Source organism: Cadophora gregata (genome assembly GCF_030347475.1).
Source record: "Cadophora gregata isolate MNR1 chromosome Unknown scaffold_9, whole genome shotgun sequence".
Taxonomy (NCBI): Eukaryota; Fungi; Ascomycota; class Leotiomycetes; order Helotiales; family Ploettnerulaceae; genus Cadophora; species Cadophora gregata.
Genome location: NW_026695932.1, coordinates 630,173 through 646,699, shown reverse-complemented (window position 1 = coordinate 646,699; position 16,527 = coordinate 630,173). Strand labels below are relative to the sequence as shown.

The following is a 16,527-nucleotide window of genomic DNA, read 5'->3' as shown; positions in this document are numbered from 1 at the left end:
CTTTCACCAGCCTTTGTGCCAACGAATGCTCAGAGCTTCGTCTGAACCTGCATGATTACGTTGTCGCGCACCACACCAAAGCAAGCGATAGGCCAGTTGGACATCACCGTAACAAAGCGCTGAGGCGCCTCACCAGCCTCGGCAGATCTAGCGCCTCGAAAGATGTCACCGAATCGGGAAACAAAAAGACCTTCTCCAAAGCAGACAAGGAAACTCTTGATAAGTCTGGCTACTAAATGGCTCATGGCATTTGCCAAAGATAGAAAGAGAAAGATCGACAACGCACCAAAGACCCGACCCGACCCGATTTGCAGGAAAACGCAACCAAAACGAGAAACTGCTTCACAATCTCAAAATCCAGAATCCACATCATCATGGTGCATTCCTGGTGCATAATCTACTGATACAGGCTCGACAGCTCTGAAGTCCGCTCCGAGCTGGCGTATTTTGCATGCATACCTAGAACTCCTGCAGAGCAAAGGAAGCAACAATGATTCAATGAACTAATTAGGTATTGTGATTGAGTGCCCTCCTGTATCTCCAAATCCCTGTGTACGTTTACTAAAATGCCCCAGCATGCATGTGATATTATATACACTGCTCTCAGCCCGATCTCTGACATCACCAAAGGATTAGAGGTGAGTGCTTGGAGAAAGAGATGGTATTCGAGGAGGATGCATGGGCAAAGGGAAGAAATCCCGCTTGACGGCCCGATTTTCCTATCAGTAACTTCCAGTGGAGTTTCCTTTACTGCTTACCAAGCTGTTCATGATGGTATTATCAATGGATCTCAATGGAATGCTCATCGGCAGTATTCTGTTGATTCAGTTCATGTTGACTTATATCACGTGATACATCCGTATCTCGCTACTGAAACCTCACCTCCAAGCGAACATTAACAGAACGGATTACACCTACACCATTCGCATATCATGATTTACCATTCCAATCTACTCGGTGTGGTATAGTGCAGTCTAACAGTCATGAACATTTAGAGTTTTGAGGAAATAGCTCTCAAGACAAGTTCGAGTTGGACAATATGTTCATTTGTTTCCTAGCATTTCAACGAGTACAAAATGAGGACGCGTGATATTGATTGCGTGATTTTCGTGGAATGCAATTTACAAAAATCTCTTAATGCTTTCCACGACCCCTACCACCGACTCTCTGAGCGGCCTATACTTCATGCCTAGAATCTCAATGCTTCTCCTATTATCGTACCCATTCACACCAGTAGCTGGCCTCTCACCCGGCTTCAGCGCCTCCCCAACCGGCATCCTTTCTTTGTATTCGGGATACTCCTCGCCAATAACCTGTGCAATTTCGGCGTTGCTGTAGTTTCCTGCGGTGACCAAGAAACGCTGGTTTTCTGCTTCCGGGTTCTCCAGTGCTAAGACGTGCGCCAAGGCCAGATCGCGCACGTCGATGAAGAGATAGTTGACAGTTGGAGGGCAAGGAGTTGAGGGACTACCTTTGAGGAGGCTGACGAATCGTGCATTGCTGGTGTTGATTGAGTCGAGGGAGGAGAGTGAGTGGATGACAGGGCCGTAGACCATTGGTGGGTTCAGAGTAGTGAGTGTGAAGTTCGGCTTTTCACTTTTGATGAACTCCCAGGCTGCCTTTTCCGCAAAGGTCTTGCTTGCTAAATACGCGAATGGGGCACTTGAATAGGCTTGCTCGTTGGTGATGGGATTCCAGTCTACTTCGGTGTAGACATGTGTCATTGGTTTACCATAATCAACCATTGCTGCGTATGAGGAAAGGATGATTACTCGTTTTACCGCGGGAGCATGGGACTTGATTGCCTTCAGAATGCCGGTTGTGCCATCAACAGCTGTAGTGATGAGCTGGTTAATCTCCTCGGGGGTTTTGGCATTGAAGTGATATGGGCTGGCGCAATGAACAGCCGCTTCGAGAGGTGGGTCTGATACCACAGCGGAGTCAAAGGCTAGGTGATATTATTTTATCAGTACAATGTCTGTGATTTTTGTCTGGAGAGGAGGGTGACCGACCTCCAGGCTTCGAGATATCCTCGACAATAGCGTAGTCGAGCTTGTCTTTGCCATATTGCTTGTATGAATCAAGTATTTGCTGGCCTTTCTGTGCTGAGCGAACGGTGGTCACGACAGAGTAGCCATGAGCTAGCAGACTCTCTAAGACGTGGGCTGCAATAAAGCCTGAGCCACCGGTGAGAAGCACTCGCGTCATGTTTGAGTAGGACTGTAGGAGCGAAATCTGGTCGAAGGTATTTTTGGCTTGCCAATATGATATGTATTTCTCCTGAAATGGGGTTTATACAGTTCTTTTGTATGAAGGACGGCAAAAGCTGGCTATATCAGGAAGATCCACGCTAAGGACGAATATAGATAGCGTAAAGGTCTTCTCTGCCTCCATGCTTTTACCACCTTTTTACACGCACCACGTCCAACCACTCGCTTCCTTTCGTATAATGTCAAACTATGGGCTCATGGTTCGTTTATTGTCCGCACGTCGTCACTAAACACATTTTGACAATTGCATTTAAATGCACGCGCAGATGGCGTTGAAAATTCACAGGTGACAGGTCAGTAACACGTTATGCAAGAACCTCGAGGTGGTCCTCCGACTCAGTTAGTGTTTTGGTGGATCAGTCGGCTCAAGCGATAAGCTTGTGTTATGCACAATAGAATAAACCCGGAACGGAGTAAAATAACCCTAGTTCGGATTACTGTACTGAGATTTGCATCTGGCCAGTATCTGCCGGTACAGTGGCACACTAGGCCCGCATCTCCGAGATAACCAATGCCTAGTTGGGTTTGCATGGGGCGGGCCGAAGCGCGCTCGGCAAACAAGCGTCAACGGCTAAGGCTGACACTGTGTTGAGACAACAGAGCGTCGTTTGCCATCTTGTAGCACTTCTCTTAGCTCTTAACTATGACGATCTTCTGTCTTCTGCACCAGTGTCCTACTTTCGCACAGGCCGTAGTCATCCAATATCTTCCGTCTGTGCTTCACAACCAATGGGAGCCTGAGAATTGGCAGGTTTTTACTATATGTAGTATAGAAAGCTCTTCGGAACTCAGAGTTCAAAGGTCCGGATTATTGTACCGCGTATGGAGATATCTCCTTCACATGTCAAGACACTAGTATAAACACGCGGGATAGACTCTTGGCATATTGCCGTTATGCAGCCTTATATTGGGTTTTGACCGTTACTTTCGTAGAGCACTACCTGCATTACCTTTCCTAACTTCCTAACGCAGAACAGCTGTTATCTCACTCATGCAGGTATTGCGTATTCGGCTTTCTGCAGATCTATGGCTTCTAAGCAATTGTCAACCAGGTGCGGCTCACGGCTGAAGATTGTTACAGTCGATCGACTCGATCTTGTCCGATCTGTAGGCAGTAAGGACGATGAGAGACCGCGGCACTGCCAAATTTAGAAATAATTGCAGCTTCTACAGTTTCCCAAACTGCTCCGTTCCGAAATATAGAATATTTAAACAGTAATGTGGCGCTATTATGTGGACGAAGACCTTTGAGTTGATATTGTTTGGACCTGTAGATAAGAAACATAGGCAGAGTGACATAATTCAAGGATGATTGCGTGCTTCACCCGTTCCTAGACTACCGCACTATGATGTGGGTGGTGATACGGAAGAATTCTTCCATCATCTCTCAGGTACGATAGTTGTCCATCAAATCAAGAAAGGACGGGCTGATTCAAAGATCGCTACGGCCTTAACCTTACCATACTACACTTTGATATGCATGGTAGTACAGAAGAATCCTTCTCTTATCTCTGACATGCAAAAGTTGTCCATCATATCAGAAAGGATGTGACATGTCCATCAAATCGAGAAAGGACAAGCGGATTTAGCCATCGTTGCGCTTTAACCGCTTTCTAAAACATTGCACTTTGATACAGATGATACTATGGAAGAATGCTTTCCTTATCTCTAAGATGCAATGGTTGTCTATCAGATCAAGAAAGGGCGGGCGGGCGGATTCAAAGATCATAGCAGCCGCCTCAACCGCTCCCTAAAATTCTCCAATGAGAAATGAAGAGTAGTGATGGCGATAAGCTAGCGGAGAATATCCTTTCCATTATCTCCAATTGTCACTAGTGGTCCCTTGTGTGATACATATAAGTAGGCACTCCCATCGTCTGTGAATGAGTTGAAAACTGGCAACGCACTACCTTCATACACTTTTACCTACATCTTCATACACTGTAGACTACATCTATTAGATTCTACCAAGTGACGACAAGACCAGACGACAATAATACCAGACGACGATAATACCAGAAGACGAGACGACGACAATACCAGAAGACGACAATACCAGACGACGACAATACCAGACGACGACAATACCAGACGACGACAATACCAAACAACGGCAATATGGTCGGGCCAAATGGACAATATTCTGAGCCTATTGCCATCTGCGGAATGGCTATGCGCCTTCCTCGCGGCGTCAAGACTCCCGAAGCCTATTGGGATGTATTGGTCAACGGCAAAGACTTGAGGGAGCCAGTACCAATTTCCCGTTACAACATCAAAGGCTTTGATGACTCCATGGGTAAGACGAATATCATCCAGCAAAAGGAGGCATACTTCCTGGAAGATGACCTAGCTGCTTTCGACGCTGGTCTATTCACCATGACCAGGAATGAATTGGAAAAGGCCGACCCACAACAACGTCTTCTCCTAATGGTTGTTCGAGAATGTTTGGAGAGCGCGGGTGTGACTGATTATCGAGGAAGCGTCACGGGATTTTTCGTTGGTACATTCTCCGAAGATTGGCTACAGACACAATCCAGGGAAGAACAGCATGCGACTGGGTATGTTCTTACAGGCCATCTCGACCCGATGTTGGCGAATCGAGTGTGCTTTGAGTATGACCTTCGTGGCCCATGGTAGGTCGTTCCTCCTTCCCTAAGTATAAATGATCTGCTGACAGTGCTATGAAGTTACGTGGTCAAAACGGCATGTTCCTCGTCCATGATTGCAATGCACAATGCAGTTCGAGCTGTTCAGAATCGCGATTGCGATGCCGCAATCATATCAGGATCAAATCTCAACATGGGGCCCATCACGACCGCTTCCATGACTCAGGAAGGTATCATGTCTCCAGAGGGTTCGTGCAAGACCTTTGACGCACGTGCCGATGGGTATGGACGTGGTGAAGCAGTCAACGCTATCTACATCAAACCACTGTGTGATGCAATCCGAGATGGCAACCCAATTCGAGCAGTTATCAGGAATACTGCTTGTAACCAAGACGGTCAAAGCGTTGGCCTATTCGCAACCAGCATTGTGGCGCAGGAAGCCCTGATGAGAAAAGCGTATGCGGGCGCGGGTCTCAACCCAGTTGATACCGCTATGGTTGAAGTAAGAATCCGCTGCTGCTGCTACCCTACAGTGATCTGACGGTTTATTTTAGTGTCATGGAACAGGAACTCCTGTGGGCGATCCCGTCGAGGCAATCTCAGTCGGCAATGTTTTCGGTGTACCAAGCGGAGGCGTCTATATCGGGTCTGTCAAGCCAAATCTGGGCCACGCAGAAGCTGCAGCTGGTATCTCGAGCTTGATGAAGGCTGTTCTCTCTTTGGAGCATAAGATCATTCCTCCAAACATCAAATTCGAGATTCCAAATCCTCGAAGTAAGTCGAGCATAGGTTGGCTTCGAGAAACGAAGAGTTAACATATCTACAGTTCCATTTGAGGAGAAGAAAATCACGGTACCTGTCAAGCCCATGCCGTGGCCCGAAGGAAAGGCACATCGAATCAGTGTCAATTCCTTTGGTATCGGGGGCACTAATGCGCATGTAAGTGTTCATCCTTTCCTCCTTGAGATAGTTCTACTTGCACTCACTTACGCACATCCTAGATCATTCTCGATTCTGCTGAACAATACCTCAAAGATCACGCGCAATCTCAGCTAAGCTCTCAACTTGCTGTCATCTCTGCGAATTCTCAAGATTCCCTGAAGGCCGGGATCGAGAATCTCAAGCAGTATGTTGCAAGCCATCCTGACTGTTTACCGGATCTCGCCTATACACTCTCTCGACGCCGGGAGCATTTCAAATGGAGATCATTTGCAACTCTTTCCAACCTAGACACTGTGAATTTTGCCCCTCCTACCAACAAGCCCGTTAGGCAACCGACAGTTGTTATGGTTTTCAGCGGCCAAGGGTCCCAATGGCCACAGATGGGTCATGACCTCCTGGCTTCGCTTCCGGGCTTCAAAGAAGATGTGATGGCAATGGACGAAATCCTGCAAAGCTTGGAAGCTCCCTTCCGCCCTCAGTGGACAGCTATCGGTAAGTTTTAGTTCTACCTGCAGGAGTGGTTACCCTGTTCGCCAAGCTAACACCGTCGCAGAGGAGTTGACCAAACCCACCGGCTCGAGTCAATTGCATCGTGCAGAGTTGGCGCAACCTCTGTCCACCGTTGTCCAGATAGGTCTGGTAAACGCACTGAAGAGCCTGGGGGTTCGCCCACAGGCCGTGGTTGGTCACTCCAGTGGTGAGATTGCCGCTGCATATGCTGCAGACGCACTCACTTTGCGCGAAGCCGTCACTGCCGCCTACTACCGTGGTTACGTTTCGAAAGACGCTACCACGCAAGGTGGAATGGCTGCAATTGGTCTAGGAGCTGAAGAGACGCGTCAATTTCTTCCTGATCGAGTCGTTGTGGCCTGTGAGAACAGCCCTGCAAGCACCACCATCTCGGGGGATGCAGATCAGCTACGGGTGGCACTAGCGAACATTCAAGCCGCACAGCCTGATACCTTTGCCCGAGCCCTTAAGGTGGAAATGGCTTATCATTCCCGTAAGTTCTGCTCTTGTATTACTGTTGTGAAGCGGTGGTGGTTTGCAGTTGTTGACAAAATGAACTAGATCATATGGTCGCCTTATCAGAGGCGTACGAGTCTCGCTTGGGCGATGAGTTTACAAGCTTTACCCAAGGACGCGAGACACTTGATGGCGAGCTGCAAATCCCTCTATTTTCCAGCCTACACGCCAAAAAGATTACAGATGCCCGAGAATTTGGACCACAATACTGGATCGACAACTTGACACATCCAGTCCTTTTCAATTCAGCTGTTCAGGGCATCTTGCAGGAGGTCTCGAATCCCTTGTTCCTCGAGATTGGTCCCCACTCCACCCTTCAAGGACCCCTTCGCGAAATTTGTACCAGCCTCAACAAGAAGTTCGACTATATTCCCACCATGCTAAGGGGCAAAAACTGCACAGAATCATTTTTGTCTGCAGTAGGACAACTCTACCAACAAGACATCAATGTCGATTTTGCTGCCCTATACCCGTCTGGGCGAGTCCTGACAAACCTTCCGGCATATCCTTGGTCTATGAAAGAAACATATTGGTATGAGCCAAGAATATCAAGAGAATGGCGTCTTCGTCCACATGGCCAGCATGAGTTACTTGGGCGCAAAGTTGCTGAAAGCACTACGATCAATCCTTCTTGGAGACTAGTCCTTAACCTCGACCATGTTCCTTGGATTGCCGATCATAAGGTTCGCGAAAACATAGTTGTTCCTTTTGCGGCCTATGTGAGCATGGTAGGTGAAGCAATCCGCCAATTCACTGGAGTCGAGGAAGGGTACAAGGTCAAGGATATCCAGGTCACCACGGGCTTAGTTCTCACCGAGACACCGAAAGAAATTGTGACCGCACTCCGACAGCAACCAAACTCGGAATACTATGCTTTCAATATCGCGTCTCATAATGGATCGACCTGGATTACCCATTGTGAAGGTTTGGTAAAGGCCGTTGAGAATGGTGCTCCAGCAGCAACCGAGGCACCAGTCGAGCTGCATCGAGCAGCAGATGTGGGAAGATGGTTTGAGACCTTCGCCAAAGTCGGCTTCAACTATGGACCCAAATTTCAGCTCCTTGACAATTTGTCCGCAGCCACAACCAACGATGCTGCATCTGCATTGGTGAACACTGGAGACGAGATCATAAAGGGTCCATTCCTCTTCCACCCCACAACCATGGATGCTTGCTTGCAGCTTGCTATCATCGCAGGATCGAAAGGATTGCCGCGTAACTACACTGAACTCAAGGTACCCACCGCGATCGATGAACTTGAAGTGTATCGTGGCGTGCCATCAATGCGAGCTGTTGCCCATAGCTCGGACGATGGCTCAGCTATGAATATCGAATGCGTGGCAGACGGGAAAGCCTTGATGCGTATCCGCGGTCTTCACTTCACTCTTTTGCCTGACGAAGATGCCGGACCTCAACACCATACTGACGGAGCATATCTTGAATGGCGACCCGATTTCGACTTCCAAAAGCAGACTACCGCACTGGTTAAGCCACCTCCATCAGACGACGTTAGCACACGCCTATTGGAGGAATTTACCCAGCTGTGCATACTGGATTCCGCAAATCGACTCAAGGGCCAAGAGCCAACCAATGCGCACTTTGAGAAGTACGGAAGATGGCTTTCTCTAGAGTCTGAAATAGCTGCCACCGGACATTCACCAGTCATCGGGAAGAGGATATCGAAATTTCTTTCGCTTACCAGCAGCGAAAGGTCTAGTTTGATTGACGACATTTATTCTCGACTGATCCACTCACCCTCCAGAGCTCCCTACGCGGTTGCGATAGCACAAATCCGAGACAACATTGAAGGTCTATATACTGGCTCCGTTGATCCAGCACAGCTTTTGATGGAGGACGATATCTTGCCAAATATATACAGTGCGATCAATTTCGATTATGCCGGATACATCAGCTCGATGTCGAACTCCCGGCCAGCCCTTCGAATCCTTGAAATTGGTGCTGGAGCAGGCGGTACTACTGAAGCCATCCTATCCCAGATCGTCCGGGAGGGCGAATTGCCTCCTTACTCAGTGTACACATACACTGACATTTCGCCTGGCTTCTTCCCGCGAGCCCGCGAGCGTTTCAGCGATGCGCCAAACATTGAGTATAAGTTGTTTGATGTCAGCAACGATCCTCTTTCACAAGGGTTTGAAGCTGACTCATACGATCTCATATTGGCACCGTATGTTGTCCACGCAACTGCCAATCTTCAGCAAACGTTGAAGAACTTGCATAAGGTTCTGAAGCCAGATGGCCGCCTTCTTCTCTCAGAACCTGCAGCTATTGGAAGATCGCCCAATTTCATCTTTGGAACGTTTGCATCATGGTGGTTTGGTGAGGCTGACGGCCGTGAATGGGAACCCTTTGTTTCCATTAATCGTTGGAATGATGAACTCAAGGCTTCCGGCTTCACTGGCGCAGACAATGTTGTGTATGACGCACCAGTGCCGTACCGATACTGGTCAACCATCATTACGCAACCTGAAGCCCGCACTGCGAGCGAGAAGAGTCTCCCTGTCGTGTTGATCTGCGAAGATACCAAGAGCAAGCTCTCCTCCGATTTGGTCGAAGGACTGACAAAATCTGGCCATTCTATCATCAAGAAGGGTCTAACCGAGGACATCGCCGATCAACACAATATTATCTTCGCACTGGATCTGGAGAAGCCATTCTTCGAAGATATCTCTTCGCAGGATTGGGCCACTTTCAAGAGCCTAATGGAGAAATGCGAATCGAACCCGTCACGAAAGTTACTGTGGTTACTCCCACCAGCACAAAAGAACTGCCAAAACCCCAACGCTGGGCTATCGATTGGACTTCTGCGATCTGTCCGCTCAGAACTAGACTTGTCGCTGTCGACTTTGGAAGTCGATCCAACCGATGCTGATTTGGCAGGCCATGTTGCGAATGTCTTCAACAAAGTTCTTAACGAGCAATTATCTGACAAGCTGCTTCCTGACAGGGAGTTCTTGGTCGAGAACAATACCATCGAGGTTGGCCGATACATTCCATTCTCAATTGATTCGGAGCTATGGCGGAAGACCCAACCAAATGTAAGCTTAGAGCATTCTCGAGACTGGAGCAGGCAATTAACCGCACAGCAGGGCGTTCCAAACGGTACCGCCGCTTCTCATACCGCTGGTGGTGCATTGAGTTTCGATCCCGAGGCTTCGTACATTGTGACTGGCGGTTTCGGTGGTCTTGGGAAAGCCATTTGCTCTTGGATGGCTGAGCGAGGTGCTCGCTTTATCACCATAATCTCCAGGTCTGCTGGTCGTTCAGCAGAGGATAAGTCGTTCATTGCCGAAATGAAGAGCATGGGTTGCGTTCTTACTCCAGTTGCTGGACCTGTCCAGGATTTCAAGTTGGTGAATTCTGCAGTCACACATTCACCCAAGTCTGTGAAGGGTGTCATTCACTTAGCCATGGCACTTGGGGTACGTACCAAAGGATCGCTGAGACGGGGATATAGTGCTAACATCTTCTCAGGATGCTCTTTTCCCCGAAATGACACATGAAGGCTGGAAAGAGAGTCTCGCACCAAAGGTTGATGGTGCCTGGAACCTCCACAATGCCCTGAAAGATGTATCGCTGGACTTCTTCGTTGTCACCAGCTCCATCGTTTCAACCATCACCGTCCCAGGTCAAGCAAACTATAACGCTGCCAACACCTTCCTGGAGGCCTTCTGTCAATACCGAAATGGGTTGGGACTCACCGCATCCGCCATCGCCGTCAGTCCTATCGACGATATTGGTGTGGTAGTTGGCAACGAGAAAGCTCGTCGCAACCTCCGCTCCAACGGTCTACAGTTCCTCACAGAGCGCGAAGTGCTTGAATACATCCACCTGGGCATTCTGCATCGCGGGCCAACACCAATCATCATGGGCCTTCACTCTGATACGCATTTGGATGACGCCGCCAACCACGTAGCTTGGAAGAAAGACCGCCGTATGGGTCTTTACCACAACACTCCTAAAAAGGAGGGCGCCGAGGACGATTCTGGCGAAGGCGATGGTTTCCGCGAGTTCATCGCAGATGCTACTGTGAGCCCAAGCAAACTCGATGCCCCTGAGAGCGCCGCGTTCCTTGCTTTTGAACTGGGCAAGCGTGTCTACACATTCATGCTCAAGCCTGTCGAAGAGGTTGATATCTCGCTGAGCCTGGTTGATGTCGGACTTGATTCGCTCATGGCTGTTGAGCTGCGACGTCTCTGGAACCAGATGTTTGGTACAACCATTAGCGTTTTGGAGATTATGTCGTTGGGTGCGTTGGAGAACTATGGCAAGCTCGCGGCCAAGGGACTGAAGCAAAGACTTTTGGAAGGTTAACTATCGGTGTCTGCTGTTGCCTTCCCTCGGATTTTCTAACATAGAGCGATTCACTCTTTTACCTGCGTTTGTTTCCCCTCAAATTTCCTACTATATATAGATACCTTAGTTAGTTATCCACCCTCAGAAATAGAATTAGCTTCATTTTGCGCCCATTGCACATTTTTCATTCCGAGAACTAGACATTTCCGAGTGACCCATCCTGAAATTGAAATGAAGCCAATTGAGCAAAGCTCTTTAGAAAGCCAACCTTCTCCCCAAGCGAGATCAAATTACAAGCCTGCCACCTTTCCCATTGATGTGCTCTCTCAAAGTGCCGTCCACTCAGACAAACAAACCAGGAGATCTGCTTCGGGACTTCAAATTCTGTGCCACTTGGCAAGAGCATCTTGATTATACCAGAGATGGAAGGAATCAAAAGCCAAGATCATGCAACACGAGCAAATAACCATGAGAAATGAAGATTTAGAAATGAGAGGTGGCAAAGCGAAGGTGTTGTTGCTAGGAGGGGAAAAGAGAGTGACGTTGGGTTAAGCGAGAGAGTGCGAACTGATTGTGGTGTGACTCCAGTGACGTGGACATAATTCGAATTGCGACGTGCAACAAACCGATTATCATTACGCTGAATCTGGGCTGTCATTGGTTGAAACTTCCAAGAAATCACCTGCATGGAAAATGGATATGTCACGTGTGTGCCCCTTCTCTTCGCAGGTTTCCTGAGATGGTCCCTGAGGCCATCTCTGTCAAGAAGCCACGTGAAGCATCAACATCGGAATTGCAATTCGAAGAGGCTCTCGTGTTGTAAAGTCGATTGTTTATTTTGATTTTTTGCAAGCTGGGATAGTGAGAAGTAGTCAACAGTAGTGAGTTTACTACCGAGCTTGGCTTCTGCATTAATCTTAGGGATAATGAAGCCGGTGACAACACGAGGCGTCAAACTATCGAATACGCCAGATCAAGCGCAAGAACTTCATCTCACCTTCATTTCACACCGCCAGCTAGCGACCGGGCTCTGTCTCTACCGAAGTCTCTAATCTCCAAGTAAACTTATTTGAAATGATTGCAATCATTTCACCTGTGGCGGGCATGAAATAATGCCATTAAATCTCGTGAATGTTTGGTTATGACGATCGTGGCTTGTCTTTTGGCCTCTGGTGGCCTCTCCACGTTATGTCTCAAGCAAGCGGATTCCACAGCATTTAATAGGAAGTATTTCGGATCGGAGAGAACTTTGTTTCCGAGATACCTAGGTATGAATCCCCCTTCTCCTTCGTGTCTAAGACACGTGAGTGCGTGGAGAGAGTTCGGAAAGTGAAGTGAAGTTATTATTCAGGGGGGAGGAATGGATGAGATAGGATGACGACGATGAAACGAGGAGGAATGCTTGATTTGTTAGTTTGGGGGCGGGGTGGGGGGGTTGGATATGAAGTTTAATTTTTTTTTTAATGTGGAAGGTTCTGGTAAATTATTATATCAGCATAAAGTCTAATCAAAGAGATGGATAGATATACCTTTTTTTGAGGGATTTTGAGAGAAAAGTAAGAATATCTTTGTGGTGGATGGATGGATGGTATGGGGTGGGGTGGTTGGGTCCTTGTTGGAGTGAGAGGCGTTACAGGTGTGAAGCAGGAAGATGGGACGACGACTGCTTGAGATGAACTGGTTCTGGAGCTGAAGCTCAACTGAAGCAAACTGGATCAGAACTACTCGGTTGTGCCTGCAGTTTTCTTTGTCCCTCTTTCCTCGTATCTTTGCGTATCTTGTGAGGTGGTTCACGGGTGAAACCATTGTGAGGGGTTTTGGTTGTGCGACTCTGGTACGTACCTCCGTACTGTTCTGTTCGGTGTCTTGTAGCACGGAGAAGGGGCTGTGAAATGGCATGGCCGTTTTGGAAGCTACTTAGCTAGAATATGGGGGAACAATGGAATGTGCGAAGAAGCTTGACGGATGGGTTGGTGAAACGCTGTGGTGTAGTATGGGCTTGACAGTGACCTCGACTTTCAGCTTCGATTCATGGTGTGGCAGCCGGATCGCTACAGATAAAGTAAATTACATCTACGTGGAAAGACGGCTGGACGTACAGTAGGCAAGATTCGTATTTTATATCTTCAAATATGCACTGGTTAGCTGTCGCAGCAGCCGAAGCTGTCAAAGTCACTCAAGCTTTATCAATGTGGAGTGTTCGTGATGCGATGTCATGTCGTTCCTGCATGTTTGGTGATGTGCAAATTGTGGAGACAAAAGAGATGCGCAGCGCAGCGCAGTTCGGCCGATACTCCATCTCCATTTATCCTGAAACAAGGCCTTGTCCTTGTGTGGAGGTATTTAGGTTCTTCCATCCGTTGTTTTGTCTTGGCGGGTGGACTCTTACAAGGGGAAGATGAAACGTGCTTGGGATTGGAGATGATGTTGAAGAAAAACATGCTGTGTGATTTTGATTCAAAGATACGAAGGGAAGGAATGGAGGCTAATTTTGTCGTGATTTAGATGTAATTTACAATGCACGTGGATTACGCGTAGGAAGTTGCGAAATTTGTTCACCAGATTATTCCGAGTCATGATGAACAAGTGCCGGAATTACAGACACGCATCTAGAAGGACTGATCGTCTGAATGGACGGATTGGGTTGTAAGTTTTGCCGATGATTGCGTTTTTGGGAGGGACGTCATTTTATTTTCCTTGCTTGGGACTTGTCACCTGTAAGGATAGAAAAGGTCTAGACTTTGGAGATGCTTTGTTTCTCGAAATTTGCCTGGAGATGTTTTGACGATCGTGAAGCTCTCTTGCTTTGCAGAAGTCAGGGCAACCTGGAGGTTTATTCGTGAAGCGCTCGGTCGCTCAACGGCTCCACATGGGCCTGAGATCCAGGAACGAGATCCGGATCTGGTGTCTTGGCGAGAAAGGGGAGGCGAGGGAGGGAAAGCGTTGCGCGGTGTTGTTGATTGGTGGGTGAAGTCGGAGGTCCGGACTTCCACGAGAATCAGTGCAAAACCACCAAAATGGGGGGGATGTTTCTGTGACTTGATTATGGGTGTTGAGAAGTTGAAGATGAGGTATTGAAAAGAGTTAAGGTTTCGCTGTGTGGATATTTTTGGTTTTCTGACAGCCTGAGAGCATGAGGTGGTGCTCTAAACCTTCACTTTTGTTGATGGACGGGATGTGCAAGGAGGCGCTCACTACCCAGGAGCGCGGCTCGGGGGGATTTTTGCGAGTATGATGAACCTTGAAGTTTTCATGATGCAGAAGTCTGGTTTGCTTGTCACTGCCATCCGAGCAACTTGTCTATCAAATGCTGCTTTTGGATTTTATTGTGCGAGCAGGTGATGGATTTACGCTGCTGTCTGCTCGTGGGTATATTAACATTGATCATACAACTGCAAATGATGCAAGCAAGATAGATTATCCGATGCAGTGAGTCCTGTGAGCGCTGAGAAGTAGAAATTCGCAGAGGACAAAGTTCTGATTGGCTATCGTGAGATCAGCAGCCTCCAATCCGTCTTTCAGGCAGGACTGCGGCATAATACAGTACGTGCATAAATATTATCCAGATTGAGAAGAGGGGTGCGCGTCGTCTCTCAGCCCCATGCGAGGGAGAGATGTTGGTGTCGAGTTGATTCGTTTCCACGAAGCAAGACAGCTTAGAAACCAAATAAGACATGCTGAAATGTTTGATTTTCTTCTAGTAAATGTTTCTTGTGATGGCATGATATTTTCCTATCATCACCAACATCAAAACAAAAGACCTCGACCTCGACCTCGACCTCCAAGCCTCGAGATGCTCGGCACCCCTCTCCAAATAAGGCAGAGACAAGCAGTCCCCTGTACCAACAAGCGACTAACTCGCAGCACCCGGAAATTAATTGCCCTCCTAGGGCTCGCTGGGGCTCATGCTCAAACGCGCTACAGGACCCGACTCGCTACCCTAACTGGTCCGGTTGTGTCGCGTAGAGCCGTCGGCTAGGGATATCCCTTGGGAAAGTGATGGGATTTGTGGGTTTCTTTGATTAGTCTTGCGGAGCGAGGGTGAGCGATGCCCTGTTCATGCCGTCCCGTGGCGGCCCTTGCTGGCTCCAGGGGAGAAGCCAGGGGTTGAGGGGACGGACTGCAGTGAGTGGTGGGGATTGCGAAATATATGGGTCCAGGTTGGGGCTGTGAAAGGGGAGCGAGGAACGGGAACGGATTGGCGGAGCGAGGGAGGAAACCTGGAAAATGTTTGGTGGGGTGGGTGGATGTGAGGATAGACTCAGGTGGATGTTGACATTTATTTGTTGGATAAGGTAAGATATCTGAGGGTCAAAGAAAGGGATTGTTTATCGCGGCGATCACAGAGTGGATTCATGGAAAAGGCAGGTGAGATGAATGCTATGCAAAGCAAAGCAAAGCATGCTGCAGGGCCGCGGGATAGCACTGCCCAGGTGGTCCTTTGCGCTCGCGTAAGTGGTGGGATTATTGATGTTGATGTTCTTCGGTACGGATATCCCCAGCCTTGACCGACACCGACATGAAGACTTGAAGTAGAATAAAGAAAGAAACCAGCCGCCAAAAACAATGCAGAACAACAAGAGAATACCACCGAATACAACGGTGATTCTCTTTACCCGGTCTTATCTGGTAGATTTCTGGCCCGGTTACACGGGCGATGCGATGTGTCTCTGGCACTCGACAAATTCGAATACCGTGGCACGAGTGCATCCTTTCCGTCTGCCCTGTCAGATCTCAAATATATTGGCTGCGGGCTGGGCTGGCATCTACTGTATCAACCCACGGTATGGCTTATCGCCGCGTCCTCGAAAAGAATAATGCGCTGCCATTTAGTGATTATTGTAGACAATCAACTTCAAATCTATTCATTGACCTCCGAGGTACCTCCTTGATGTAGAGTCTATATTGAGTTTATGTCCAGGTGAACTGAAGTCTCTTCTTCGTCCCATGCCGTCCATCTGCTTTGTCCTCCCATGATCCAAATACAGACGCCTGGCCATCTCGTATTTGTAGGACCGTCCGAGGTTTCTGCCCCGTATTTTTACAGGAGGATAAGTCCTTATACTTGACTTTTCGGTCAGCAAAGCGTGTTCACTGTTCAGCGCCAGGCAGGACCTTTGCGCGCGCGCATCATTCCAGCACCATCCAATTTTGCCAAATTCGGAGCGTCTGCCGAGAAACAGTGCGGTGTTCAACTTCGGCGCCAGGCCGATTTGGTGCATTTCAATTCATACCTACGCTTGCCTCCGCTACGCTGACGCCTGCACTGGACCTGGACACGGTGCCCTGCAGCTTTCCCCTAGTTACTTCGTTGCCCAACACACTCAAATTTCACTTGCTGGCCGTGCCCCGTGCCCACCCTCCACCCT

General features: G+C 48.4%; 4 protein-coding genes across 6 annotated transcripts; 2 read left to right on the top strand and 2 right to left on the bottom strand.

Annotated features, from left to right (window-relative positions):
- Positions 1-566: 566 nt before the first annotated feature.
- On the top strand, positions 567-899 carry ONS95_014535 (uncharacterized protein; the record flags this gene model as incomplete). The annotated part of the gene is made up of 1 exon (XM_058508190.1): positions 567-899. The coding sequence occupies one exon, from the start codon at positions 567-569 to the stop codon at positions 897-899; it is 333 nt and encodes a 110-aa protein (XP_058355872.1).
- A 125-nt stretch (positions 900-1,024) lies between these two features.
- On the bottom strand, positions 1,025-2,559 carry GRE2_5 (methylglyoxal reductase (NADPH-dependent) gre2). Its single transcript, XM_058508189.1, has 2 exons — positions 2,013-2,559; positions 1,025-1,948 (listed from the first exon to the last, which is right to left on the bottom strand). The coding sequence occupies exons 1-2, from the start codon at positions 2,206-2,208 to the stop codon at positions 1,122-1,124; spliced, it is 1,023 nt and encodes a 340-aa protein (XP_058355871.1). The 5' UTR covers positions 2,209-2,559; the 3' UTR covers positions 1,025-1,121.
- A 1,009-nt stretch (positions 2,560-3,568) lies between these two features.
- On the top strand, positions 3,569-11,697 carry ONS95_014533 (uncharacterized protein). 3 transcript variants are annotated; one of them, XM_058508187.1, is made up of 9 exons: positions 3,569-4,903; positions 4,958-5,378; positions 5,431-5,650; positions 5,703-5,815; positions 5,878-6,310; positions 6,372-6,821; positions 6,890-9,900; positions 9,952-10,284; positions 10,337-11,697. In XM_058508187.1, the coding sequence occupies exons 1-9, from the start codon at positions 4,389-4,391 to the stop codon at positions 11,174-11,176; spliced, it is 6,336 nt and encodes a 2,111-aa protein (XP_058355869.1). In that variant the 5' UTR covers positions 3,569-4,388; the 3' UTR covers positions 11,177-11,697. The 3 variants fall into 3 exon arrangements, with proteins under 3 accessions (XP_058355869.1, XP_058355870.1, XP_058355868.1); XM_058508188.1 differs by having other exon boundaries at positions 4,353-5,378; XM_058508186.1 differs by lacking the exons at positions 3,569-4,903; positions 4,958-5,378; positions 5,431-5,650; positions 5,703-5,815; positions 5,878-6,310 and having other exon boundaries at positions 6,371-9,900.
- An 871-nt stretch (positions 11,698-12,568) lies between these two features.
- ONS95_014532 (uncharacterized protein) lies at positions 12,569-13,057 on the bottom strand (the record flags this gene model as incomplete). The annotated part of the gene is made up of 2 exons (XM_058508185.1): positions 12,569-12,633; positions 12,688-13,057. The coding sequence occupies 2 exons, from the start codon at positions 13,055-13,057 to the stop codon at positions 12,569-12,571; spliced, it is 435 nt and encodes a 144-aa protein (XP_058355867.1).
- Between the last annotated feature and the right edge of the window lie 3,470 nt (positions 13,058-16,527).

Excerpts from the sequence above, each read along its gene's own strand:
- GRE2_5 (XM_058508189.1), bottom strand. The coding sequence starts at position 2,208 with ATGACGCGAGTGCTTCTCACCGGTGGCTCAGGCTTTATTGCAGCCCAC. Across the intron at positions 1,949-2,012 it reads GGATATCTCGAAGCCTGGAG|CCTTTGACTCCGCTGTGGTA; the intron begins GTCGGTCACCCT and ends AATATCACCTAG.
- ONS95_014533 (XM_058508187.1), top strand. The coding sequence starts at position 4,389 with ATGGTCGGGCCAAATGGACAATATTCTGAGCCTATTGCCATCTGCGGA. Across the intron at positions 5,379-5,430 it reads TTGATACCGCTATGGTTGAA|TGTCATGGAACAGGAACTCC; the intron begins GTAAGAATCCGC and ends GGTTTATTTTAG. Across the intron at positions 5,816-5,877 it reads TCGGGGGCACTAATGCGCAT|ATCATTCTCGATTCTGCTGA; the intron begins GTAAGTGTTCAT and ends CGCACATCCTAG.